We start from the raw sequence: 25,880 nt of genomic DNA on the forward strand, positions 1-25,880 counted from the left end.
GCTCCCCCAGCCAGGCTGGTCTCCTGCAGTGCTCCCCCAGCCAGGCTGGTCTCCTGCCCACTCAGAGCCCACTCAGCTGTGTGATTTTGGTTAAGCTGCTAAGCCCTCCCTGCCTCCATTTCCCTGTATTTAGGTTACAGCACAGAGTCACTGCGAGGATCAAGCGAGCTAATGGAGCTGAACCCTTATATCAGAACCTTCCACCCACAGACCAGTTGTCATGACGATGGCTTTGTGAGCCCCACCTGGACTGCAAGCCTCTTCCTCCCCTTCTCTTGTCCCTCCCACCCAAGCTAGTGCACAGGGGGTGCACAGAGGTGGCACTGAACTGCAGAATACAGGGTGCCGTGGTCTGCAGCCTACACCCCTAGTAGAACATCCAACAACAAAGCCCCAGACCAGAGGGGCAGGGGGCGGGGGAGCCTAGAACATTCAGGGGTTCTGTCTCCAGCTGCCTGGCTGTGGCTTGGCAGGAGAGTGGGAGACCCAGCAGCGCGTGATGAGCACTCGGCTCACCAGACCCCCCGTGGTCTGCTGTTGCTGGAAAACTGGGATGACGCCTCTCATTTGCCCTGTCTCCTCACTGTCACCTTGATTCTGGCACAGTCCTGGGGGACAGGGTGAGGTTCACCCTCCTCTGGTGCTGCCTCCGGTGTCCCATGGCCCAGAGAGGTTGCAAGAACTTCCCCCCAGGTCAAAGATGGTTAAGCGTCTGCTTCTGGACACTTTCTGCTCCAACCTACCCCTAGTCTGGCTCCCCAGCACCTTGCTGGACCCAGGTACCTCCATAATGAAGCGGGAGGCAGACTTTCTCTCGAAGAACAGCTTCTGCTCCCTCTTGTTGGTGCACAGGTACTTCTCCTGGGTGCACACAGCATCACAGCCATAGATGACGATGAAGATGTTGGCGTCTGTCCCGGCAGCAAAGACATCGCTGGTGTAGAGGGTGATCTCATAAGGCACAACTGAGGGTGATGGACAGAGCGGACAGGAGACCAGAAAACAGATCTAGACCAGTTCCAGTTCTTCTCCGGCCCACTGCCCAGGAACGCTTTACCAGGACCAGAGAGATGCTGCCCAGGAGGCTGGGTGGTGACACGGCTGCTTAGCAGCCTGGGAGGAGGGAGTAGCGCAGGGGATCCTGTTCCCTCATGTCCTCGGAGGAGAGGCTGACCCTAGGCGCTGTGGGCAAGCAGCGGGCAGCAACGCCCAGCCTGAGGACAGACCAGCATTATGCCAGGTGTGGAGTGAGGACTCCTTGCTTCAGAAACTCCGTGGGACTTGTTAAAAACACGGAGTCCCAAGTGTTCCTCCGATTCTCTGCAGCGGGAGTTTAGTGATCTAAATCCCGAAGCCAATCACGTAAGAGTCTCAACCACAGTTGAGATCCATTAGCAGGTTGTGAGATGAATTTAGTAGGTTGTCACTAGTAGTTTAAAATACAAATGGAATGGAATAATAGAATCAAATAGAAAATATCACGGTACATCTCACACACAGTGAAAGTAAAACATTTTTGTGACATTTTTATTTATATATCAAGGTGTATTTTGACTCTGGGTTAGAATAATAAGAAAGAAAGGTGGAAAACCCAGAGAAATGGTTCAATGGAAATCTGCCTGTGGTCAGAGCTCTTGAACTTGCTGCAAGTGTGGACACCCCCCTGGTGCCCCAGTCTCCTAGAGGAGGGGCCGCCCCTCTTTCTTCTGCTCACGCGCTGTAGAACTGAACCGAAGGCTCAGTGATAACAGCCTTATGGACACCTGCTGTCTGCCAGACCGCACACTGGGCATCCTACCGTCCCCACAGAGGCGATATCATTCCACTCCATTTTACGAATGAGAAAACCGAGCCTTAGAGAGGCGGAACTTGCCCAGGTATTATGGCTGGCCAGTGGCAACGCTTGAACTTGAAGCCAAGTTTGTGACCTCAAGTCACAACCTCTAGAGGTGCTATGAAATAGAGGCTGACGTTGCTGCCACAGGTGAGGGCTTTGGAAGTGACTGCTGGTCACTCAATGGCCTGAACAGGGAAGGCCACCACCAGTGGGTTAAGGGGAAGCCCAGTCTGGCCCTGTCAGGTTCCTAGACCGTAATAGAGGTTCTGTCTTTGCAGGCTGCAGTCCCTCCCTCTCAGCCCTCTTGTGCTCAGGCCTGGGATGCCTTGGGCTTTCATGAGATTAGCTGGCAGTGGGAAAGCCCTAGAAATGTCCACACAGGTGCAGCCATCTACAGCCCCACATTGCTCTAGGCCTGGGCTCAGATCTGCTCCTGATTTCTAGTTCTCGCCACTAAGCAGCTGTGTGTCCTACGGCAAATGGCTATATCTCCATGGCCCCCGGGTTCCTTGTGTTTAGAGTGAAGGAGCTTGACCAGATCTGTGGTATTCAGTTTAACTGTGGAATTCTTATAATACACTCGTGACGAATGTTCAGGGAAAAAACATGACCCTCCCTCCCTCCCTCCTGGCAAATGTTAGGGCAAGACAGCAGATGGGCAGTATTTCGTATCAGGCTGAAACTGAGTAACTTCAAAGTGAGATCATACAGTCTTTGTCTTTCTGTGCATAGGAGGGCCTAATCTGGGGCCTGAGGGAGCAGGACACTTCTGTTTTGAAGATGCCCATCCACGCCACTGCCAGCCCTGTGCACCTGACAGTCCTGTCCAGCGCTGAAGGTGGCTTCTGAGGCAGAAGCTGGCTCTGGAGTTTTGCTTTGTACATGCAGGGGACTTGACCAGAGGAAAATGTCACTTTACTGAGGCTTTGAACCATTTTGATGATCTGGCCATTTCCAGTTTAACAATTTTAGACAAAAAAAGGAAAAAATGCTCCTCAGTGATTCCTTCTGTGTTAAGTATGAAATAGTTGGGGGCAGGGGAGGGGGGAAACCTTTGGGTATAGCTAATTCTTTGCTTAGAAAATAAATGTAGTCTCTGGTTTTGGTTCAGATTTGAGAATATTCAGATGGATTTTTATAGTTTGCTTGATTTTCAGACCTAAGATGTACTTAAATGCATTTCAAATTAATAAACACTTTCTGATGATGAAAGTAGCCAAAGAGTCAAAACACCACCAGCGTGCTCCCCATGCCATTCCCCTCCCTTTAGTTAGCAAAAGAAACTACATTTACCTTCTTCTCAAATTTTCCCCCAATCAAGATAAAATCTGTCAGTGGTGATTTCTTTGGTGTGTTAGTGGCTGGAATGAGGACTCGTGATAGGATTGGTATAACCTCTCACAGTTAGACCTTTATCTTTCTTTCAGAACCTTACAACCATTCTGCATTTTTATCTCAGTCTTGCAGACAGAAAACTCAGCTGGAGAACTTAAGCTCCAGGCCTGTTTTCACTAGCCAGAATGGGGTAGTTTGGAGTAAGTCCCAGATTTCCTTTCCCTGGACCCAGGCCTCCCCACACAGCCCACACAGGGCCTGCAGAATTTGGGAAGGGTGCAAGAGACCCAGATCTGCGAGGCAGGCTGGCCCAGAGGACCCTGGAGGAGGGCAAGGGGTGGGCAGGGAGCAAGCCAGCCTTGCCGTGCTTGGTTCCTACATGGTGTGTACAGCCTCGTCTGGAGCTCCGCATGGAAGAGGTCCCTGGCGATGGTCCCATCGTCTTCGTTTTTGGCCAGCCAGCGGCCACAGGGGAACGTCATACACTTTCCAAGAGATGGGGCATCCACCTCTACCCAGTCTACAAACCAGCCTGGAGCCTTGCCTGGAGGAAAGGAGACACAAAACCCATCAAGGACATCTTAGGTGGTTTCCTTGGCAAATTCAGGGACTCGGAACATCCTTCCCTACTCAACCACTGTGGCCTGTGGCACCACCATGAACATGCCATTGCTTTTGCTCAGAGCATTAAGTGATAGTTCCTAAAAATGTGCACCAAGCTGAGGCTGGATAACACTCCAGCCAGACTGGCAAGAGTGAAGAAACACACGGAAGAGATGGCAGAAGGGTAGGGAGTCTGAGTGGAGGGAGCAAGGATATTGTCTCTCCAAACAGGGAACTCAGGAATGCCCAAGAGGGCTTGTGTTAGGGAGAACTTCATAACTGCATGCCCGGCTCTCTGGTCTGATGTTCGAAGGGAAGGAAGTCAGTGAAGGATCAATGATCCTACCTGGGAAAAATGACTGCTCAGGTTTAAAGAAGGAAATGGAAGTCAGGAACTAGGAGCAGAGATTCCTTCCCTAGTCTTAGAAGACATGGTTTGAAGACCAAGAAAATGAATTCTTTTTACCGGAAAGAGAGTAACTTGAACAAGCCCTGTGGTTGTGGTGTATGTGGGCTCTCAGGATTGACTAGACCAGTGTTCTGCAAAATGAGGTCCCCACACCTGCGGCCTCAGCATCCCTTAAGAGAGAAGTAAATTTCCAGCCCCACCCCAGACCTACTGAATCAAAAGCTATGGGGATGGGGACCAGAAGTCTGTGCTTTAAAAAGCTCCCATGTGGCTCTGATGCACACTCAGGTTTGAGAACCACGAGCTACTTCAGGGATTCTCAAGTCTGGCTACACATTAAAATTCCTAAGGATTGGGGGTGGGAAAAGGCTTCAAAAATGTCCAAAATCCAGGTACCACTCAGACCAGTTAGAACAGACTCTCGGTAGCCAGAACTCCCTGGGGGTGAAAGGATTGAGGAAGGTGTGTGGTGGAAGGCAGATGATATCCAAGTTTCTGACAGCCAACCCCTTGACTGTTGTGGTCCTTACACTCTTAGTAGGAACAGAGCAGGGCAGGGAGAGGGTGGGAACCAGACCTGTGTTGTCATGCCCGATCCTGACTTTCCACAGATCTCCCAGGCCCAGTGCCTCCACGGTGAAGATTTCAATGCTGTCCCTTTCAAACTTGTCACTGTTGGTTTTGGAGGACTTGAGGAGGGTCATTCCTGCCAACCAATGATCCCAGTATGATTGGCTGGGCCCAACATCTTGTAAACCTAGACTTTTAGACCCCTGTCTTCTCAAGATTCTGAGAAGGTTCTGTGAGTTCATCAACTTTAGACCATACTTTTATAATCCACTCCACACCTTTGCACCTTTGGCATTTGGGGAGGGGTGTCCTTTTTTTTTTCATTATTATTTTTAGTTTATTTTTGCATATTTTTGTGCATTTTTCCATCTCAGTTGCAATCCCCTTGGGTTTCCATCACCAAATCACCCTTGTGCCATCACCATAGTCCAGTGGGGGATGGGTGTCCTTTTATTAAACTTTGCAGTTTAATATGTAATTTATTAAATTACATATGTAATTTATTTCTAGTTTATATCTAAAGAAGATGAGACACACCAAAATGTTAAGTGTTGAACCAGGACAAGAAGGTAGTGGGACCTTGAGTCGATATCTTCCCTCCTCCCAAACCCCTCACATTTCCCATATGGGGAAGAAGCCAGTGACAGAGCCACCTCCCTGTGTTTCCTGGGGAATAAGGGCTCTCTTCTGTCAGGCCTCTCTGAATGGTAGAGGGAGGGACAGCTTTAAATGCTCCCACCTGTCATCCCTCTTGGTCTTTCCTGGGACTGGCTGTGCTGTCAGTCTGAAATTTGAGAGTCAGCCCCTCCTCTCCTGCCTCAGCAAGAAATACACTGCTTCCAGGGCCCCCTCACCCTTGGACATCCCAGTTTTCTTGTGGGTGCAGCCTCTTCAAATAACTAGCTGCGTACCAACTCTATTTGAGCCCCTTAGTTGAGACCAGGGAGTAGGCTACCTATTAATTGTTGATTTTAGTAAACATTTTGAAAGTTCCACTGATCTCAGTCTCCCTGGGGAGGAATTGGTGACACTCAACCCTATGCTGCTTTCTTACCAGTGTCGTCTTTTGTGCCAAAGAGCGTGATGAAGACATTGGCATCTGTGCCTGCATTCTTCTTGTCCCCAGTCTTTATGGTCACTGAGAATGTGGTAGATTTATCTGTCAGGGAAGAAACGGTAGCTTGTAAGTGGTAGCTTGCTCCTCCTGTGAAGGGCACTTCCACTGGGTTCCTCAATCCAGTTCTTCCTGCCCCTTCGGTACTATATCTGTGAACCCCATGACTAGTCCTGAGTTGTTTCTATGTTCCTGTTGACCAGCTCTATGAATCATTTGTTCATGGGTTGTTCAGCAGGTGTCTTCATTCTGGAAATTTCCTGAAGGCAGATATAAGGTCTTCCCCCATCTCAGCTCACTCACCCAAGAAAATTTCAATAATAGAGTTGTAGGAAACTTAGGGGTCCCTTGGGGTGTCTGTGAGGGTTAGAGGCTCATCAACTGGGAGCCCTGGCCTGACTTCTTGGTCGGGAAGTGTTTTAAGGAAGGGAGCACAAATTTTGAGGAAGGAGCATAAGCTTCCTAGAACTCCTTTTCCCTGACAATAAGATATAGAGAAATTATCATGTTCCTAGAGGGGAGGAACAAGATCAAGTTCGGACACTTACAACTGTTCCATTCCATCCCATCCCATCCATCTCAGACAACAAATAGGTCTTCACAAAGTCTCATACTTTATGCCCAGCCTTTTGCTAGATACATGGGGACTGCCCCCTCCCGCTCTCGCCATGGGGAAGTAGAGGTGAGTATAGGAAGACAGGTCATTACAGCTCGAGAAGGAAATACCCGGAGCCCACAGGAGAAGGGGATGGGGAGCCCTAGGATCAGGGAGAAGCAGGAGAAAGGGATGCTGGAGGGAATAAATCAGTTCAAATTTAGGAGACCTTTCTGCTCCAGGGCAAGGCTGTCAAGGGGGTTGTTGTCTGCACCTCCCTCCTCATCCTCTGGGGGCAGCACATAGGACTCATCCACAGGCAGCAGCTCCCTGGACAGCTGGCCGTCGTCCTCCTCCACCGCCAGCCAGCGCTGGCACGGGAAGTAGTAGCTGTGGGGTGGGGAGCGAGGCACGTCTCATGAAGGAGAAACCGTGACAAGAAGTCGGAGCCCCAGTACCTTCCCCTGCCTCCCCAGCCCCACCTGAGCACTGTGCTCCCATCCTACCTAGAAAAGGGGCTACTTTCTGGAAAGGTCAATCGGCCAGTGCTACTTTAGCAGAGAGCGTTGTGCACAGGAGGAGTTCAATACATAATGCAGAACTGACAGATTTTAATAAAATGACCCAGTTATGCCCAAATAGTATGGCCAAGGAACTGGGGTAGTCGACAGCTGGGAGCATCTAGACGCCAGTGTGGCGCGGCAGGCCCGGTCAAGGGAGGGAAGGGAAGGAGGGGCGGGCGTGAGAGAGGCAGCAGAGGGTGACTGAGGACTGGCCTCAAGGGCCCGACCAGAGCCCCACTTGTAGTCATGCGACCCTGAGCTGAACTGATCGTTACCTTTTTGTGTTAGAGTTGCCAGAATTAGGCAATAAGTGACTTCCAATTAAACTTGAACTTTAGATAAGCAAAGAACAATGCTTTTGTATATGTTATTCAGCATCTGGGCTATCCTTATGCTGAAGCCTTATTCACTGATAGTCTGAAATTCAAAATGAATGGGTCATTTTTTAATTTCTTCTGACAACCCTACTCTGTGCTTCAGGATGTCATTTCTGTAAAATGAGGACAACATTACCTCATACGTTGCTGTGAGGATTACACTTGTTGAACATTTTAAAGTGTCTAAAAATGCCCAATGCTAGGTATCTCTTGGAAGAATTCATTAATGCTATTGTAGCTACTGCTATTGCCTTGCATCCTTCCCTTCGTCTCAGTCCAAGTCTAGAAGCTCGCGGGGTTGGGGCAGAACTTCCCACAGGTCCTTAAGCTCCTAGAATAACTCAGTGTCCAAAATGCAATCTAAGTTGGGGCCATTTCACCTCCTCTGCACCCTTCTTCACCCCCGGCCAGATGCATAAGATGCATTCCGGAACTGAGTAAAGTCTGGGGAGCTGGGAGCAGTGTGGGCTGAGGGTTTCCCTCTGTACGATCCCCACAGTCTCTTCCAGTGTTTATTGCCTGCAAGTGCCCACACATTTGAGGAGCATGCCCTCAGCCCATGGACTCTAAGGGTTGCGGGTGTGGGGGGGCGGGCAGTTTTATATTGACGGATGGGAGGAACTCAGTGTGGTGCTGTAGAAACTAAACTGCCATTAAATTAGTGTTTAAGCGAAAAATTTATATTGTTCCACTTTCTCAGTCTTTAAATGTATGAATGGGAAAGTTAAATTTTTATTCAACCAAATAACTTATGAATAATAGACGTTAGCTCCAAATTATGGCCAATTAAGGGAGACAGAAATAAAGAAAGGGGCAGAGGCGGAGACAGTCAGAGTGTGGGAAGCTGGAGGAGAACAAGGACACGGAGAAACGCACAAAGAGAGTCAGGGAGACGTATTCAGGGAGAAAGAGGAAAAAAAAACAGAAAGACAGAAACAGGCACACACCAGCCCTCCCACAGTGAGCAGGGCACCTGCATGAGGCTGGCGTGTCAGGGATCACCCGCACTGTCCAGGCGCCCTGCTCCGCTGTGTTACCTGCACCTGGCTCCCTGCACCTGAGCGGCCACAGCCGCCCCCATCAGCAACTCTCCTCCAGAATCCAGTTCCTCGGGAGCGGGGATCTGAGTGTTGGGCTTCAGCCTCTGACCCAAGGGCCAGCAAGCACCCTGGAAGGTTGTAGGGGGCCCAGTGATCCCTGCCCCTTCCTTCCATAGTCCTGCTTAACTGGGTCTGGGTCCCAGGGAAGGGAGTAGGCAAGGATTTTAAGGTGCAAAGGAGAAGAGAGGTATGTAGTTCTGACCAGATACGTCGAACAGTCCTCTCAGGAAGGGCTATGGTGAGTGGACAGTCTAAAGGGGGTGTCGAAATTCTAAGTTTACGACTACTGAAAGTGCAAGATTCAATTAAAAGTAAAAATTGAATGAACAGATTGCAAAATTGAATGTTAGAAAACGTGTATGATTGTAGATGGGCTTTTCCATACTGTGCTGACAGTAAAGACTGCACCATACTAAGTATAAGTCACTGGTGATACTGGTAGAGTGTCTAGCAGCAAGAGTGTGGGCGTGGAATGCAGGAACCTTGAGTTTGTGACATGCTATATGACCCCCAGACCCTCACTTTCATCCCCAAGATGACATCATCTGTAAGGACTTTTCTTTCTCAATATTCCATGAGCCCCAAGAACCCTGGAAGAGCAAAGGGTGCCAGAAAACATCTTCTTGTTAAATGAAACTTAAGAGGAAAACCTGAATGTATCTTTTTTTAAGATTTAAATGAAATTTATTTATGCATACAAGAACTGGGGTGTAGGCCACAGGTGGGGGGGGCGGTGAGAAGATTTACCAGAGACAGAACAAAGAGCAGAACAGGTGGATCTACTGAAATACACTGCTGACAGGAGCAGAAGAGGTCTGCTGCACCATGTGGGTCACCTTCCATGTGGGGATTGAACTTATGCTGCAATGGCTGCCGATAGCTTCATAAAGCTGAGACTTAACCCCTTGCACCACCAGGGAGGTCCCTGAACAAACTTTTTGTTCAACCTGCACTGCTGAAATTCCACTCAACATGCTTGCAACAGGTAATGGAATCCAATCCTTCAATGATTAAGGATCTAATAGGGCCTCCAAAATACTCATCAGAACAGGAACCTTTGCCTTGGGGACAAAAATGGAGGTGAAGAAAGCATATTCCTGAATGAATAGAGGAAGGATAGTCTCCCCAAGATGTTCGGATAAGCCTTCAAGACAGCTCAGCTTGGCAGGTGCATTATCTCCAGCTGAGGCCGATTGAGACTCTATAGGCTTCAAGACAAATATTTACCATGACCTTAATTACCTAGAGGAATTGAAGATTGCGGCACCATCCAGATTTAGCCTTATCTTCAAGAAATAATCTTTTTGATCAAAGAAAACCATCAAATGGCAGTTGATAAACACAAAATGACAGAACACCTAGTTTTCATCATTTGTATGCCCCTCCCCTCTCCCTGATACCCAGGACCCTAACCCATTCATTAACTTGGGGTAAAAAACGTTTGGTTGGTTCTATTTAGTGCAGAACATACAAGCAGGTAGATTCTCCATATGCATGTAATTTAATTTCTTTTTCTTCTACTGATGTGTCTGTGTTAATTTCATTAGTCTACCAGCCTGAGAAGTCTGAGGGGTAGGGAGAAATTTCCTCTCTGCCCATGCATGACTCAGAGAATAGGGAAGAGAGTATAACGGGGGGCCCTCAGGGAAAGGAGGACATCTGTTCACCCAAAGGAGGATCCAGCAGTTTCCCCTCCAGGCTGGCTGGCTGGGGCAGGGAACCTGGAACCTCTGCTTTTCTTGGGGACCACTCTGTTACAAGAGGAGTGGAGGAAGGAAGGAAACAGAGAAATACGTAGAAGAAAGATGAGTGGTGAGCAAGTCATTACAAGAGGGTTGCAAAAGGAAAGTAGCTGGGCATAGACTTAACAAGCTTGTGCAGCAGTTCTCTGCAGAAATTCTAAGTATGCCTTAGATAGCCAAGGAGACAACATCTGGTCAGAACAATTCCGCTCCACCCCACCCCATCCCGACAAGAGGTCTATACAAAGTCTCATTCTTTATGCCCAGCCTTTTGCTAGACATGTGGGGACATCCTCTCCCACTCTTGCCAAGGGGAAACACGAGGCCAGTATAGCCAGAGGGGAATGAGGCCCTAATTGCTCCAGGGCTCTTGCCTCACACCCTGGGCTCTGTTCCTCCCTCCGTCAGAGGACACTCCCCTTTCCAACCGAACGGGGCCAGCACAGTCTGGCCTGTGGGCTAACTCTGATCCACCATCTCTTCATGTACTTCCCACAAGCTAACATGGATTTTTCATGTTTAAATGCTGAAAAATTTCTAAAGAGCAATCAAAAAATTACATGAGATTCAAGTTTCAGTTTTTTAAATTGTTGCTGCAATGCATTCATCGGTGGCTTTCCTGTTGCAAAGCTGGAGTAATTGAGACTGAGACTGAGTACCCCCCACCCTCCCGCACCCTGAAAATGGAACTATTTACTCTGATCTTTACAGAAAAGGTTTGCTTATCCCTAGTCTAGCATGTTAAAGCAAAACTGTGTTGAAAATTGCTTTGCTTATGGAGAAACTTCTACAGGCAAGTAAGTATGGGCATGAAGTCAGGGCCAGTGAAGTTAAGGTGAGCATGGAGTTGGGGCAGGGAGAGAAATGCCCACATCTCTGAATTGATGGACCGCAGAGCTGGATCAGACGTCCAACTGGAACCTGTCTGGGCAAGTACCCCAGGGGCTGCCCAATGAGAAGGAAGTGGGGGCCAGTGGCCACTGGGCCAGCTACAAGAGTCACCTTGGCCCTCAGCCATCACAGCTACACCCCTGGGACCCCACCCTCTTTCCCGGGCTTTCTCAGGAGCGTGCGTGATCCATCCCTCCCGAACCTCCCAGAACTCACGTGGTCTCATCGTTCACATCAGTGATGTCTATTCTGTCCAGGAACCAGCCTGGTCTGTTGCCTGAATTGTCATGGCGAATCCGAATCTTGGTCAGAGCCCCCAAGTCAATGGCGTGGATGGTAAAGGTATCTGTCTGGGGCAGGGTAGGGTGGCACTCAGAGGGGCAGCATCCATCTCAGCCTGCCCTGCAGCGCCACCCTCCTGGGACCCAGGGCAGCCAGCCATAGATCAGGCATAAAGACTGAAGCAGGGGGCAGGGGAGGGAGACAGTTGGTTGTGTGGTTGGCTGGCATGATTATTTTTTAAGCTTGCACTGCCAGAGGTTATTCGCCTTCTCACCATGTCCCCAGAGGGTAGAGCGAAGGGCAGAGGAGAATCCAGCCTGGCTGGAGGCCCACGTTTGTGTTGCGTGTTGTGTATATGTGGGTGTGCCGAGCTGGATGCTGTGTGAGCATGTGTGTGTGTAATCTCCTTCGATCACAAGTTGTAAGCACCTGTACAGAGCCAACGTGCAAATGCAAAGTGATTTACAGACTCCAACGTGCCAATGCAAAGCAATTTATAGACTCCAATGTGCAAATGCGAGGTGATTTACAGGCTCCACCGTGCAAATCCAAAGTGATTTACGGAAACAGATTTGGACTTCCCCGGAGGGTGGGGGACAGACGTGCATCTCACAGGTGCCGGCCGTGCATGGAGGGAGCAGGCGGGGCAGGACCCATGCCACAGATGGGTCTTCAGCTGCCACAGTTTTTAACTCTTTCTATTGAAATAGATTTTCAGATTTACAGAAAACAAACAGAAATTGTGCACTGAAGCTTTGTGTGCCCTTCAGCTAGCTCCTGCTCTTATTTGTCGCTCTTTATTTTTCTTGGGTCATTTGAAAGTCAGTGGCAAATGTCAAGACTTCTTCACCCCTAAATTCTCCAACATCATTTCCTACGAATAGGTCATTCGGAGTACAATATATTTAGAGTACAGTTACCAGTCAGGAGACGACATTGGCACGATATTGTCATCCAATATCCAGTCCACATTTAAGTTTCATCAGTTGGACTAGTTAGAGTCTATGGGGTAAATCTCTTCCCACCCAGGAAGAGACTCTAATTTTTATAGGAAAGCACTAAAACACCGAAATAGATGCCAGAGCGCTGGACTGATCACAGAGCACCGGGAAGATTCGCCGCCCTTAAATGATCGCCACATCTTTGCCCATGCAACCCTGGCTCTGAGAATACCTCTCACACACACCATAGCTCACCCAGGTCCTGGCTCTCCTTCCCACCACGCTTCCCCAAAGCCCCATCTGGTGGCCACCTTGCCTCCCTTGCACCCCTGCCACAAAGCAGCTGCACTAATGGAGAAGGCGCTTCGGCTACCCCTGGGTGGGAAGCAAAGAAAGTCAATGGATAGATGCCATGCTGGGTGAGGCGGCTTTGGGAATCACCAGCAAGCACCACAGCCCCTTTGGGGTGCCAACCACCCACCCAGGGCCAGGCCAGAGAGCCCACACTCTACCTGCCCCTGCTCGAACTTGTTGGACTTGTCCGACTTCTTCAGAGGCCGCTCACCCGTGTCTCCGTACTCCTCGCCATAGATCGTCAGGTAGACGTTGGCATCAGTGCCAGCCTTGGGCACATTCCCTGTGATCACCTGGACCTCGTAGGTGTTGGCTGGGGCCAAGGAGAGACACAAATTTGAGGATGCCTGGCCTGGAGTGGACTTGAGGCTCAGCCTGTCAGGTCCAGCCAGATTGTGGGAGCAGGAGAAACCTGTAGCTACACCTGACCTATTTAACCTGGTACCACACCTGCCCCCTCCTTACCCCAGACCTCCTTCACAAGAAGGCCAGGACAGAGTCATGGCAAAAGTCACCTTCAGCCACCCTCCCAATGATGTCCCCCCAGTGCCTTATAGTGCACCATGGCAGGCGCCCCAGAGTCAAAGACCCCTTTGAGAGCCTCAGAACCCCAGCAATCCTAATCTGAAACCCAGACAGAGAACAGTGTAGGGCTTTTCCCTCATGGGAAAATTCAAGAGAGCTATCTGGGAACCACAGTGGGTGCCCATCTATCGGACCCTTGTGTAAGAGTAAGTTAGAGACCCTCTCCCTTCCTTGGGCCCCGTCAGGGAGTGGGCTGACCCCTCCGCTGGCTTACGCTCAGGGCCCGGCCGCCCCGCGGGCACCAGTTCCACCACAAGTTCATTGTCCTCCTTGCCGCGGGCCAGCCAGCGGTGGGCTTCGAACTTGTACTCCTCGATCACCTCCTGCATCCCCGGCCCGAACTCCTCCTCTTCCTCCTCCTCCTCCGTCTCTTCCTCCTCCTCTTCAGAGGAGGACTCCTCTGAGGAAGACTCCTCCTCCTCCTCCTCCCCTTCATCCTCCTCGTCGCTGCCTTTCTTCTTTTTCTTCTTCTTCCTCTGCAGCTTGGCCTTCAGCCGCTCCTTCTTGAGTAGCTGCCGCAGCTTGTCCTTTTCCTTCTTCCGCCGGGCCTCCTCCTCAGGCGTGAGGTCCACCTCCTTCACCACCAGGTGCCGCAGCCACAGCGTGTCCACGAACCAGCTGGGCCCGAAGCCCTCGCCCGTGTGCCCCAGCCGGATCTTGAAGATCTCACCCACGTCTGCCGCCTCCAGCTGCACAAAGTGCAGGGCTGTGGCTGGAGGCCCTGGGGAACCTCCCACCTCCCCTGGGGACCTTCCACCTCCCCTGGGGACCTCCTGCTTCCCCTGGGGACCTCCTGCTTCCCCTGAGGTCCTCCCGCCTCCCTGAGGTCTTTCCGCCTCCCCTGGGGTCCTCCTGCCTCCCCTGGGGTCCTTCCGCCTCCCCTGGGATCCTCCCGCCTCCCCTGGGGGCCTCCTGCCTCCCCTGGGGACCTCCTGCTTCCCCTGGGGTCCTTCTGCCACCCCTGCTGAGCTGGGGCCCCCGCGGAGTAGCATAACCTGGGGTCCAAGCAGCCACAATCAGAGGCTTCCAGCAGCTCTTTCACACCTACCGTTTCATCCTGCTTTCTCTGCTGACCCCCAGGCCTCTTCCTGGGCTTGCTGTCTACCCAGATGCTATTTCCCAAACGCTATGGTCAGGTTGGTGCTGTTTCTCCCTCCACCCCATCCACACACACACGCACATGCACACTCACAAGTAATCATCACATCACACTCATTCCTATTACTCCTGTTTCCACACCTTGGCTCAGGCAGGTCTTCATTCTCTCCTCTAGTTCAACCTATAACTTATTCATTCTTATTCCTAAGCCTTTTAACTACGTGTTTATTTTTCAGTTTGTGTTTTCCTGTGATCTCTTTCCAATTTTTTTTCAGTATTAATCTTCCTTTAACTTTTATATAAGTAAAAAATAAGTTTATTTTTGAAAAACAAAAATCTCACCCTGTCCCCACTGGGCTCTGCTCCCTTCTCCTAGCAGAGTTCAGAGGGGTTCTAGAACTTGTCTACCATCCTGGCCTGTCCTGGATACCCACTTTGCCCACACGAACTGGCTTCTGCCCACCCAAGTGAGAATTCTCTAAGGGCAGCATCCCTGCATGTTACTTCTCTCCCCATGGGCCACATACAGCGGGCCCAAAGGTCTGATGCATTTACTTCCTCAGGTCCTTGGCCTTCAACCTACCATTCTGTTCAAGGCTCACAGCGAGGGCAGGTGTGATCCTGCACAGCTCCGGGAGGTGCTCACTTGGGCCCCTGCACAAGGCCAGGTCCCAACAGCTCACCCACTTGAATGGGTAAAATCAATAGCGAAGGTGGAACCCAGGACCTGGGAGAGAGGAGTTTGTTCTAGCTGTGTAGCCACAGGGCCTGGCCAGTCCTTCTGCACATTAGTTCTCTTTTTCGAGTTTTCCGGGCCACAGAATCCCTGCAATCAAGCTCGCCGCCTCCCCTTCCCCACCTCCGCCTGGGCAGCTGTGGGTGTACCCTCGCATCCAGCTGCAGGTCAGTCAGCATCCAGAAGATGCCTTGCTCTGTCCCATCTTCTCATGAATTTTCCCAAGTATTTTCCTGATACTTGTTAAAGAAAAAATAAGAAAGAAAAGTATTTTCCTGATATTAGCTATTTTGAAACTTCCAGGGACTGTGAAACAGGCTAATAGCAATTGCAAAGCTAGGTTTGAACTGAGGAAGATGCTGAGGCTCAGAGAGAGAAAATGCCAAGGCCTCTGCCTCCTCAGCCACGTACTGAGGGGCTGACACATTGGGGACTTTTGGCAATACTGTTTACATCCTAAACCTGCAACCCAGGCCCAGTCAGCCAGGAACTTCTCTTCTGGGCACTGGGCTAGCTCTTTGCTGACCAGCTGTGGCACACATCCAGACACAGAACGCCCAGCATGAATGTCCTCCCTGAACACATACATCACGTACACACACGTGCACTCACATACACATCACACGTGCATGTATACGCAGGTCTTACATACACACATATGAAATATGTATTTGTCCCCAAAGGCACAGTGCATCACTCTCCTCTCCGACCTACCACATGCTCACAGTCTCATCTTTTCTTCTCTACCCAAAGGGGTAGAGAATAGCATGAGACTCCAAAGCCCCTTAATATCCTGCTTGGAAGTATAGCCCTGTCCTAAGGCCAAGAGATCTACACAACCAAGAGGCTGCAGGGCTGGAAGTAGCTCAGGGCCTAGGGCTGCATTTTGTAAGCTGGAACCATCCAGTAGTGTCAGATTGGCAGCATGTGACTGCCATTGGTAGAACTCTCCATTGGTAGAAACACACCCAGAAAACATAATCCACCCAAGAGGCTAACTGAACTAATCCTGGTGTGGAGTAGGAAAAACTATTTTCTCGAGTTACCAAGGGATGAAAAGCACGGATTTAGCCCAATGCCTTTATTTTCGCATGTCTGCTATGCCCTCTGCTGACACCCCCACGGCCTTGCCCCCACACACCTGGAATGTGTCCTTGGATGCCCGATCAAAGACTTTTGAGCGGCTGGAAAGAAAGAGCACTTCTGTCTTGCCTTCCTCACCATAGATCTGCATGTAGACTTGGGAAGTGGTGCCTGCACCGCCCACATCACCTGTCCAAATCTCAACCTCATAATGGACCACTGGGTGGGCACATGGAAGAGAAATGGGACATTTATAATTATTTTATAATTATGATTGTTAAAAAGTAAGAATAATAATAACAATGGTAAAGACACAAAACAGACATCTCCCATGTCTATGCTATGTGTTGGAGCTTCTTAGACGTTATCTCATCAATATCATGGTTAAATCCTATCACTCCCATTTTGCAGAAAGACAAACTGAGGCTCAGAGGAATCAAGCAGCTGGCTGAAATGACAAACCCAAGCAATCAGACTCCAAAACCCGTCCATCCACTGGGCCATGTGTATCAGGCACCATGAGAGAGAAGTCATGTCAACTGGCACTCCCTGCTGTGTGCCTAACCTGGCAGATGCCAGAGACAGAAAGAAGCAAAGGCTGTGTTTGTTTCTCTTCCTTTTTTCAGTAAAGGCCAAGGGGTTGAAATTATAATCTTCACTTAAACTTTCAGATGACATCAACAAATACTTCTACACAGAGAGAGTTGCCATATTTTGAAGTAGTACTTAATTACTAAGCTAGTTAAAGGGTGGAAGTGTGTTACATGTAAGCACCACTAGAGGTCAATGGAGAGAAAAATGTCCAGAAGAGCCATGGGGCCATGTTTTTTCAGAATGACCATTACAAGGCTCTTGGCCATACTTGGCCATACTTATAAGACAATATCATGATTTTTTTTTTTCAAGAAAATACTGTTACTTTCAACAATATGGAGAACCATGCAGTGTGAGAAATTGAGTGCTGAAAATATGAGGACTGGCTAGGACCCCGGAGAAGCTGAACCAGAGCTACTAGGCTCATTTGGGAGTGAAGGTAGATTAGCACATGGATCACAAGGAGACCCAGTAAAACTGGCATTCTGAATAATGAGAAGGCCCAGCTTCATTCTCTTCCTTGGTTCTCAGACTAATAGGCAATGAGAATTACAGGCAATGAAAATGAAGATGAATACAAATGAATATTCAGAAAACAAGAGCCAGTTATTGTAAATGTAGCAGCTTAAATAAATATTCACCAGCAAGGATAAAGTCAAGGATCGTTCTCAAGAACAAAAGGGAAATTTCCCAAGAATAAAATTACAAATGACAGAAAAAGCAAGAAAATCAAAGGAGGTAGAATATTTAAATGTTCAGTTCTAAAGGCAATTGAGCTGGAAATTGTCAAAAAAATAATACATGAAAATACTCCAGAATTAACAAATACTTCCAGATTGAAGTAGCCCCTGAGTTCCTAGAGCAATGACTGAAACTAAAATTACAAAAGGTAGAGAGACCATCTTGAAATTTCAGGATGCCAAAGATAAAGAGAGTTTTCTATAAGCTGTTGGAGAAGACAAATAGCCCAAAGGTGTATAGTACAGAGGCATCTGACTTCTCAGCTGTAACACTGGAAACTAGAAGATAGTAGAGTAATTCCTTCTAATCTCTAAGGGGAAGTGGGTTCTAACTCAGATTTATGTTACAACAGGCCAATCCATTGATTAATTTTGAGAATAGAATGAAGACATTTGCAGACATAGTAAGTCTTAGCATGTCTCATCCATACACCTTTATTAGGAAGTTACTCGTAGAGAAAGAACTCTACTAAATTAAGGGAATCTACCAAAGTAGAAGACATGAAATACAAGAAGTGGATATTCCAATCCACAAGAGAGGCATTTCCAAAAGATGGTAAAAAGGAAAAGGAAAGAACACCTTCATGGAAACCAGAGAGCAGAAGGGCAGAAGTTCTTAAAGGAATCTCTTAAGTTGGAGTGGGAGAGAAAGAGGTAGAGAAGAAACCATAATTCTCTTTGGGTTTGAAAGTAGGAAGAGAATTTTGGTTCTACTGGAGACATGGAAATTAGATGGTGTTATAGGTATGTCACCACTACCCCTCCCAAATTGCTATACTGAAGCCTAACCCCTATACTGAAGCCTAACCCCTAGTGTCTCAGGATATGACTGTTATCTTTGGATACAGAGTCTGTAAAGGGGAAATTATGTGAATTTAGGATATTAGACCAATCAGATATGACTGGTACACACAGAAAGACTATATGCAGACACAGCAAGGAGGCAGTCATCTCCAAACAAGGAGATAATCCTTATACAAAATGCAATTTGTTCTTACCCTTATTTTGAATTTCACTTTCTGGAACCCATAGATAGATGGGTAGATAGGAGAGTATTTAGATATATAGATAGGTATATGCAAAACTATACAAATGAAAAACTGAGGCTGTTATGAACTCCAGGAAAAAAACCAAAAAGTTGTACAAAAACATGAAAGCCACAGGTGTTTCAGGAGTGAATACAATTTACACAGCCATAATGTAGAACATGAATGTTGAGGTAGTCTTACAGAAGGCTACAAAGAAAGGAAAATGTGTGTGTGTGTGTGTATTTGCACACATATCTGTGCATGCATGTGTTAGAAGAACTAAGTTCTACTCTTCCACATTAGAAGGTCAAAGCTGACATCTACGACTAAAAAAACTGAGAAACTGATAAGCTTATTACTAAAAATGTGGATGTAATTTTTAGAGGAAAAAAGCTAAAGTAACTGAAAGTTGTTACCTATGACAAAAGAGGGTGGTGCTTTTTTATCTTTTCTGTCTTTGTCTCCTTATTTACCACCCATGTTACACTGATGGAAATCAAGTTTTAATTTAAAAAAGGGTAAAGATTTGGGTGTTCACCCTGACAGGTACCACAAAGCATGTAGATGTGACACAGCCCACGAGGAAACTACAGGTTAGCTGGGGAGAGCATGCACACACGAAGAGACACAGAGTTCTGGAAGAGGAAGAGTGAGTTGGCACAGGGGAAGTGAGGCTTGGCAGTTGCTTTCAATCAGATGTAGAAATGCAGGGGTGAGGAAGTAACATTCTCTACACCAATTTTTCGTCATGGCTTCTTACCGCCATCCCCTTCCCGCCCCAGATACCTGTCTGTTTCTCTGCCTCTGCCATAACTGATGCCTCTTACAACATGGCCAGAACCATCTCCACATCCACTGAGATGGGACCACTCTGTCCAAAATGGTCTCCCACCCCCACACCACTGCTAACCCCTTACCCTGCTTCATTTTCTTCCTACTCTTACCTGGCATTACAGTTTCTATTTATTGCTTTTCTCGCCTTGTGGACTCAAAAGTCCATGAGGACAAGGATTAGGTCTGTGTTGTTCATGGCAGCTTCCACAGAGCCCAGAGCACAGAAACATTCAATATATATCTATTGAATAAATGAATGAGTAAACACCACCAGTCTTCCCAGGGCAAGACACACACTACATCTCAAACTCCTCTTGAAGTCTGGGCTGAGAATGTACATTTCTTAATACAACTATTTGATGCTTTTATCCCAGAAAGAAAATTCCTTTCATCAAGTCCTCAGTTTCCCCATCTGTAAAATGGGAACTTCTATTCTCCCAGAGGCCATTAGAAGCCCTCCTTGGCCTCCCATATCTTCTCCCACTGGGAGACAGACCAAAATGGTCCCTCCTCCTTCCCCATTACCGTCCCACAGGGGAACAAAGTTCAAGCCCCACCTCATCTGCTTCCTTACATTTCTGGATCTCCACGACCTCACTGGGATAGAGTTCCACCTCCAGGCGCCCATCTGCCTTGCTCTTGTCCAGCCAGCGGTTGGCCGGGAAGGTGTACTGCTTGCCTTGGCGGGGCACACGGATCTGGACGCTGCCCAGGAACCAGCTGGCGTGCATGCCAGTGCTGTCATGCCCAATTATCAGCCGGTTGATCTCGAAGGAAGCACAGGTACAGGTGAGCAAGAAGCTGGTGCTTAACCTCGTTTCCCTCCATAGTTCCCTGAAACCTGCACAAACTGCTGTCCTCCGGCATGTCCTCCATTTCCCAGGAAGGGCGGTGTCCCAGCCCTGGTCCATCATCAGCCAGCTGACGGACACTGCCTCTCCTGCTTGGCGCCTCCAGGGGACTTGTGAGGAGCAGGTGGGGTGCATTGTGGCAGGAACTGTGGCAGCTCCAGTGGGTATTTAATCATGCCAGGAGGCGGCCAGCAGGAAAGCTCACACTCCAAATGTCAGCGACTGCTTCTGATAGCATGCGCGTGATTTGGTTGGGTTTGACGCACTCCACAAGTGTACATGTGTCTGCACTTCTCCTTTGACATAGCCATCCTACAGGTGACAGACAGCGGACAGCCCCTCAGGGCTCTGTGGCTTTGCAGCTCATTCTTCCTCTCACTCTGGGGCCCAAGGAACATTTTTTTTTCTTTCTAGAGTCCACTTGCTTTGCTATTTTAGCATCTCTGCCCCCAGGCAACACAGATGATCTCACAGAGGATGGTGTTACCATCCTTATATGTACTTGACTTTTCAGTGCCTGGATGACTATAATGTTCTGTTATTGATCTTTTTTTTTTTTAATGCTACAAACAGGGCCATTGTAACCTAAGATGGAATTATCAAGTGGCCTTTGAGATCCCTTCTAGCCCCCAGATTTTTTCTGTGATGGCTTGGAAGGATCATATCAGCCATGAGTGTGGTGCCAGAAGACCAGATATAGAAAATTTCCCCCGGGAGCCCTGCTGCTGCTCTTGGGGGTTCTAAGTGCCTCTTTGCAGCTGGGAATGGAAACAGCGTCATAGCTGGGTGCATGGAGCCCCAGCCCCCTGGCCTCGCCGGGAGGAAACCAGAGTGTTCACACAGCCTGGGAGCCTCTTGTGTGCGTGCACGGGACTCTGGAGAGTTGGTCATCTTCCTGCAGAGCTGAGTCTGTGACAGCCCAGGAAAAGTGAGCTGAGAGTGAAGGGACTTTACATCAGATCAGAAGTGATACCAGAAGACACCTCTGATATGACTGGAAGCTCCTTAAGGGACTGTTTCTACTTGACAAAGCCCAGATAGACATAGAGCAACTGTTCAGTCAATGTCAAGTTGTGTTTATTGAGCATTGACTGTATGCATGTGGGAGTTACTAATGCAGTTAATACTAATAACAATCCCATGAAGACCCCTGCTCTTAGCAATGACAAAATCCAGACAAAAAGAAGGAAGTAAGTTATGCACAGAGGGTAGGTAGAAATGTTGGGTCTCGAGCCCAGGCAGTCGGCAGCCAGAGACCCCTCCAGAGCTCCCAGCCTCTTGGCCACACTGCTCGATGCGGGGCTTTCAGAATCACAGAAAGGCCCCAAACACCACCCTTTCCTCTCTGATGTCTCTTATCTGAGTCCATGAGGATCCAAATCCCTAGTGAAGGGAACAGTATTTCATGCGACGCTGCCAGCTCAGTTTAAACTGCAAACACATTTGGATCAAGAACTGCAATTTAAGCTCATTACCATCAGGGCAGGAATGACTGACATGAGACTTTCCCCCGAGGGCATTTGACAGGGCTCCTAAAACAGGGAGAGGTTCACTGAGAGCCATAAGGGGCTGGAAAGGCAGGGTCCTGGATGGCTAGTGTCACCTGCTCAGTTTCCATGAGCCATGCTGCGGGGCCGGGCCTGTTCAGGTATCTGTAGACATGTTTCCAACATTCAAGCACCAGGCTAGAGTGCCGCTCTGCTCCAGGTGCAGGTCTCAACCTGCCTGAGCGGGCAGCTGGGCCCTCTCAGAAACTGGAGGTTTGCCTCTGGGGCAAGGCCTCTGAGTGTCCCAGGAGGGTGTACTGCTCTGAGCCTCCCGGGCACAGCTCTGATGCTGCACGCTCGAGTTCAGAATTAGGGAGAGATTTCAGCTCCTCTGTACATGTTTTCCTTTCCTTTCCCTTCCCTTTCTGTGCCTGGGACCCAGCTTCATTGGTCCTGGCTCTGCAGATACAGGAAATGCTGGGACTTAGTCACTAGAATAACATTTCAGTCCCACAGCATCTCTGGAAGAGACTTCATCTGCTCTAGGTCAGAACTGGGAAGTAACATACCTCACTCACCTAAAAGCAGGCGTCTTTCCCCTCAAGATGGGTTCACCGGTGTGTGTACGTGTGTGAGTGAGTGTGTGTGTTTAGTGGGTGAGGTGGGTTGTGTGTGAACCCATGTGTGCATATATCCAGGGAGCTGGGCGAGATATCACACACCACCTTGGGAAAGAGACTTACAGTTCCAATGTTTAGGGTCTCCAGGGTGAACTCGTCTACCCGGCCACGTTCAAAATAGTCTTTCAGATTGTTGTCAGAGACAAGAAGAACTTGCTTGATGGTGTCAGATTTCTCCCCATAGAGTTTGATGTAGACTCTGGAATCTGTGCTGGCCCCAGAGACATCCCCAGTCTTCAAGCTGATGTGGTAGCGAAAATCTGACACGTACAGGAAGGAGGCAAGGTAAGAGAGAGGCAGGTTGAGTATAGGGCGAGAGGTGAGGTCCGGCCAGAGAGACCTGGGACGCAGGCCTGGGCTCAAGAGCCTGGGATCCCGCTTTCTCCAGGAAGCCCTGCAGTTGGGACAGACCCTCCGAGAGGGCCCAGCTGCCCTCTCAGGCAGGTTGAGACCTGCTCCTGGAGCATAGTGGCTCTCTAGATTTGCGCTTGAGTATTCTGCTACGTCCTCAGGGAGACCAGCGTGCCCCTGTGGAGTCCTCTTACCTATAACATTGGAGTCCTAAGACTTGTTTGGCCTCCCACGGGGTGTGGGGGGCACCTGCCACCAAGGACACACCCACACCCAGTGTCAGGACACTCACTCTTCAGTGTTGCGTTGCTGTCACTGGGCAGCAGCTCTCGCACCAACTGCCCGTCATCCTTATCTTTGTCCAGCCACCTGGGGGGGAGGGGCAGACAAGGGGAGTGAGCGCTTCAGGCAGGCAGACAAGCAAATTTCACACATTTTATGCTGAGTCACCAGGGAGACCAGTGCTCAGAACAAAGGACCCCAATCCAAACTGGAGAAGATGCTTCACTTTGAGAAGGTGACATCCGATTGAGATAGTAGGATGGATGGCAAGGAGTTCACCAGAAGCACATCTAGAGGAGCAACATAGGCCGGGATGTGCTGATGAAGCCAGTGTGGACGGAATGTAAAAGTCAGAGCGGTTGGCAGGTGAGGCAGCAGAAGTGGAAGCGTCACATGATACGGGGCCTTGGCAATCATGTAGGAAGTTTGTTCTCCAAAGTCAGGAACACCTGCGTCATGGTCGTTATCAACAGCAACCACCTCTTTTTCCAAGATCCTACCATGCAAATGATGCAATGTTGAGGTCTCGTCAGTGAGGAAAGGCAGACAAGACACACTAAGGCAGACGAAACAAAGCCCAGCCTTTCAGGACCCCACCAGCTAGCTAAGAAGGCAGGCTAGACCGACAAAGCCCTGAAGACCAAGACAAGGATGGATGCTGGGCCAGAGTAAGTGCAGTCAGAATATTGGGAACGTTCCTAGCGAAGGGGCTTTGAACTGAGGCTGAGTTTTTCAAACTAAGAAAAGCTGTGACTCATGAGTCCAAGGCGTGGGCCATGGCCCCAGCTCGCTACTGGCTGGCCACAAGGGAAAGACACTGGATTGGATGCCTGAAAGTCACCTTTCTCTCTGGACCTGGGAACCCCCAGAGACGTCAGACAAGTGTGTGGGCACGAGGTACGCTGAGCTGTGACGGATTCCCTCAGTGCTCTTTGGGGCAGTGGGGACCCCGAGATCCTTTCCTCTTGAGCAGATTGCCTGTGTCTCCCCATTTGTCTTTGAAGCCCACCCTCTCCAGACTGCTGAGAGGGAGGCAATTCCAGGGCCATCGGATCAAAGAAAACCAGGGCACCTGGATTTATCTCCTCCTCCTTAGGAGGACTCAGGCCCCTTTGTGCAGCCAGACCCCCTCAATGCTGTCCTCTCTTCCAAAGCACCACCCCATCCTTGAGATCACTGCAGGCAACACCAGGTGTCCCCCTCTCCTCTCGGAACCCTCCCTCTCCAAGCACAGAATCTTCTATACCCAGGACCTTGCTATATGTGGCTACTAACCCCATGGGCATACTTGCCAGCAGCTAACTTGTCACATTTCCTGTGGGCTTTGGTGTTGTGGATCTAGAACACCAGAGAATGTTTGCTCTTTGACATACAGATGCGATTGTGGACTTCTTAGCATTGATGACAGGGGAAGGGCGAGGTTTTTGGGAGAAGAGGGCTGCAGCCTAGAGCCCTTCAGCCAACCCTGGGGGAGCCTCCCCTGTCGAGGTCACTCTGACATCTCCCACAGACATGGAGATGGCAGGAGGAGCGTTGGTCAGGCAGTCATTGATCGTGATGTGAAAGACGGCAACCAGCTGTCGCCGTGGGAAAACCCCACCTGCTCTCCCTTCACTCTCTCCTCCTCTTATCCATCACCAGGCCCTCCCAGCAGTCAAAGGAAACCATGACTTGTCATCTCAGATTTTCCCTAAATGCTGCAAGGTATTAATAGATGTTTCCAAATATAACCATTTTCTTTCAGCTTCAAGCACTGCAGCCCAGTTTTAGAGTGAGATGTTGCTAAATGGATAAGCAAGTCTGTTGATGATTTTGTTACTCTTTCCCTGCACTCACAAGAATGTGAGAGGATGCACATGTGTGTACACACACACTCACACACACACTCAAACACCACTCCCTGATCCTGGCAGAGAAGTTTTGATAAAGGCACCATCTAGAAGTCAAGGAATGCTTGGCTGCCAAATGCGAGAGAGGTCTACAGCAGATCCTGCTCAGAGCTCCTTCACAGGAAGCATAACCCTGTCAACACCTTGACCTTGGACTTCTGGCCTCCAGAACTGACAGAGATTAATCCCATTGCTTTGGGCATGCAGTTACATTAGCTCTCACTCACTAGTACACACTGTCACGGACTCCACGAAATCTCCTACCCAGATTCCTTTGTATGTGTCCTCTACCCAAAGCCAAAGAGAACCTTCTAAAATGAAAGTGCTCTGCCTGGCTCTGTCACTGTCCATCTCCCACCTCACCTGTGGTCTTCTTTGTCCACCTGCTTTAGCCTGGCTGGAGTTCTAGAACCCTCAAGCTCACACCCTGACACTTTCCTTTTTATTCTACAAGAAGTCTGCCTGAGAGTCCCCTCTGTAGACACAGACCTTACTCATTAGCTCCATCTCATGCCCCCTGCACCTCGCTGTGGTCACTGCCATCAGCCAGGGGCCACTGTGTGCATCCTGCCACTCTCTGTAATCATGGCTTTGTTTACATGCTCATTGTTTAGGTCCCCTATAGACTACAAACTTCATGAGGATAGGAAATGGTATACAGCAAGTGCTTAATAAATAGCCTTTGAAAGGTTGGGAAGACACCAAACAAGACTGTTCTATTCAGCATGCCCTCCAGGAAGCCTCTACGCCCAAAAGGGGCCGAGGGGCAGTGAGTGACCAGAGAAGAGACCAGTGCTCCCTCACCCCACCCTTTTTCAGGCCCAGGTCCAGTCCTACCCCTGCCAGGAAGGTTTCCATTGGTGTCACCCATTGGGGGCCTTTGTACCAGAACTGAGGTCTCGTAATACCAATGGTGCCTACATTTAGAA

The 25,880-nt window shown here is 49.2% G+C and overlaps 1 protein-coding gene across 1 annotated transcript in view; it reads right to left on the reverse strand.

The window, feature by feature from the left end:
- LOXHD1 (lipoxygenase homology domains 1) overlaps positions 1–25,880 on the reverse strand; it is a 117,801-nt gene that overhangs the window by 42,662 nt on the left and 49,259 nt on the right. Inside the window, exons 13-24 of the mRNA XM_004684005.2 lie at positions 23,073–23,149; positions 22,493–22,689; positions 19,986–20,178; positions 16,274–16,434; positions 13,513–13,987; positions 12,872–13,026; positions 11,353–11,486; positions 6,693–6,853; positions 5,809–5,913; positions 4,762–4,890; positions 3,552–3,716; positions 784–965 (exon numbers count right to left, since the gene is read on the reverse strand). Coding sequence (XP_004684062.1) covers positions 784–965; positions 3,552–3,716; positions 4,762–4,890; positions 5,809–5,913; positions 6,693–6,853; positions 11,353–11,486; positions 12,872–13,026; positions 13,513–13,987; positions 16,274–16,434; positions 19,986–20,178; positions 22,493–22,689; positions 23,073–23,149 — 2,134 coding nt within the window. The remainder of the gene's footprint in view (positions 1–783; positions 966–3,551; positions 3,717–4,761; positions 4,891–5,808; positions 5,914–6,692; positions 6,854–11,352; positions 11,487–12,871; positions 13,027–13,512; positions 13,988–16,273; positions 16,435–19,985; positions 20,179–22,492; positions 22,690–23,072; positions 23,150–25,880) is intronic.

The sequence above is a fragment of the Condylura cristata genome, unplaced genomic scaffold (assembly GCF_000260355.1).
Source record: "Condylura cristata isolate star-nosed mole 26May11 unplaced genomic scaffold, ConCri1.0 scaffold00016, whole genome shotgun sequence".
Classification (NCBI taxonomy): Eukaryota; Metazoa; Chordata; class Mammalia; order Eulipotyphla; family Talpidae; genus Condylura; species Condylura cristata.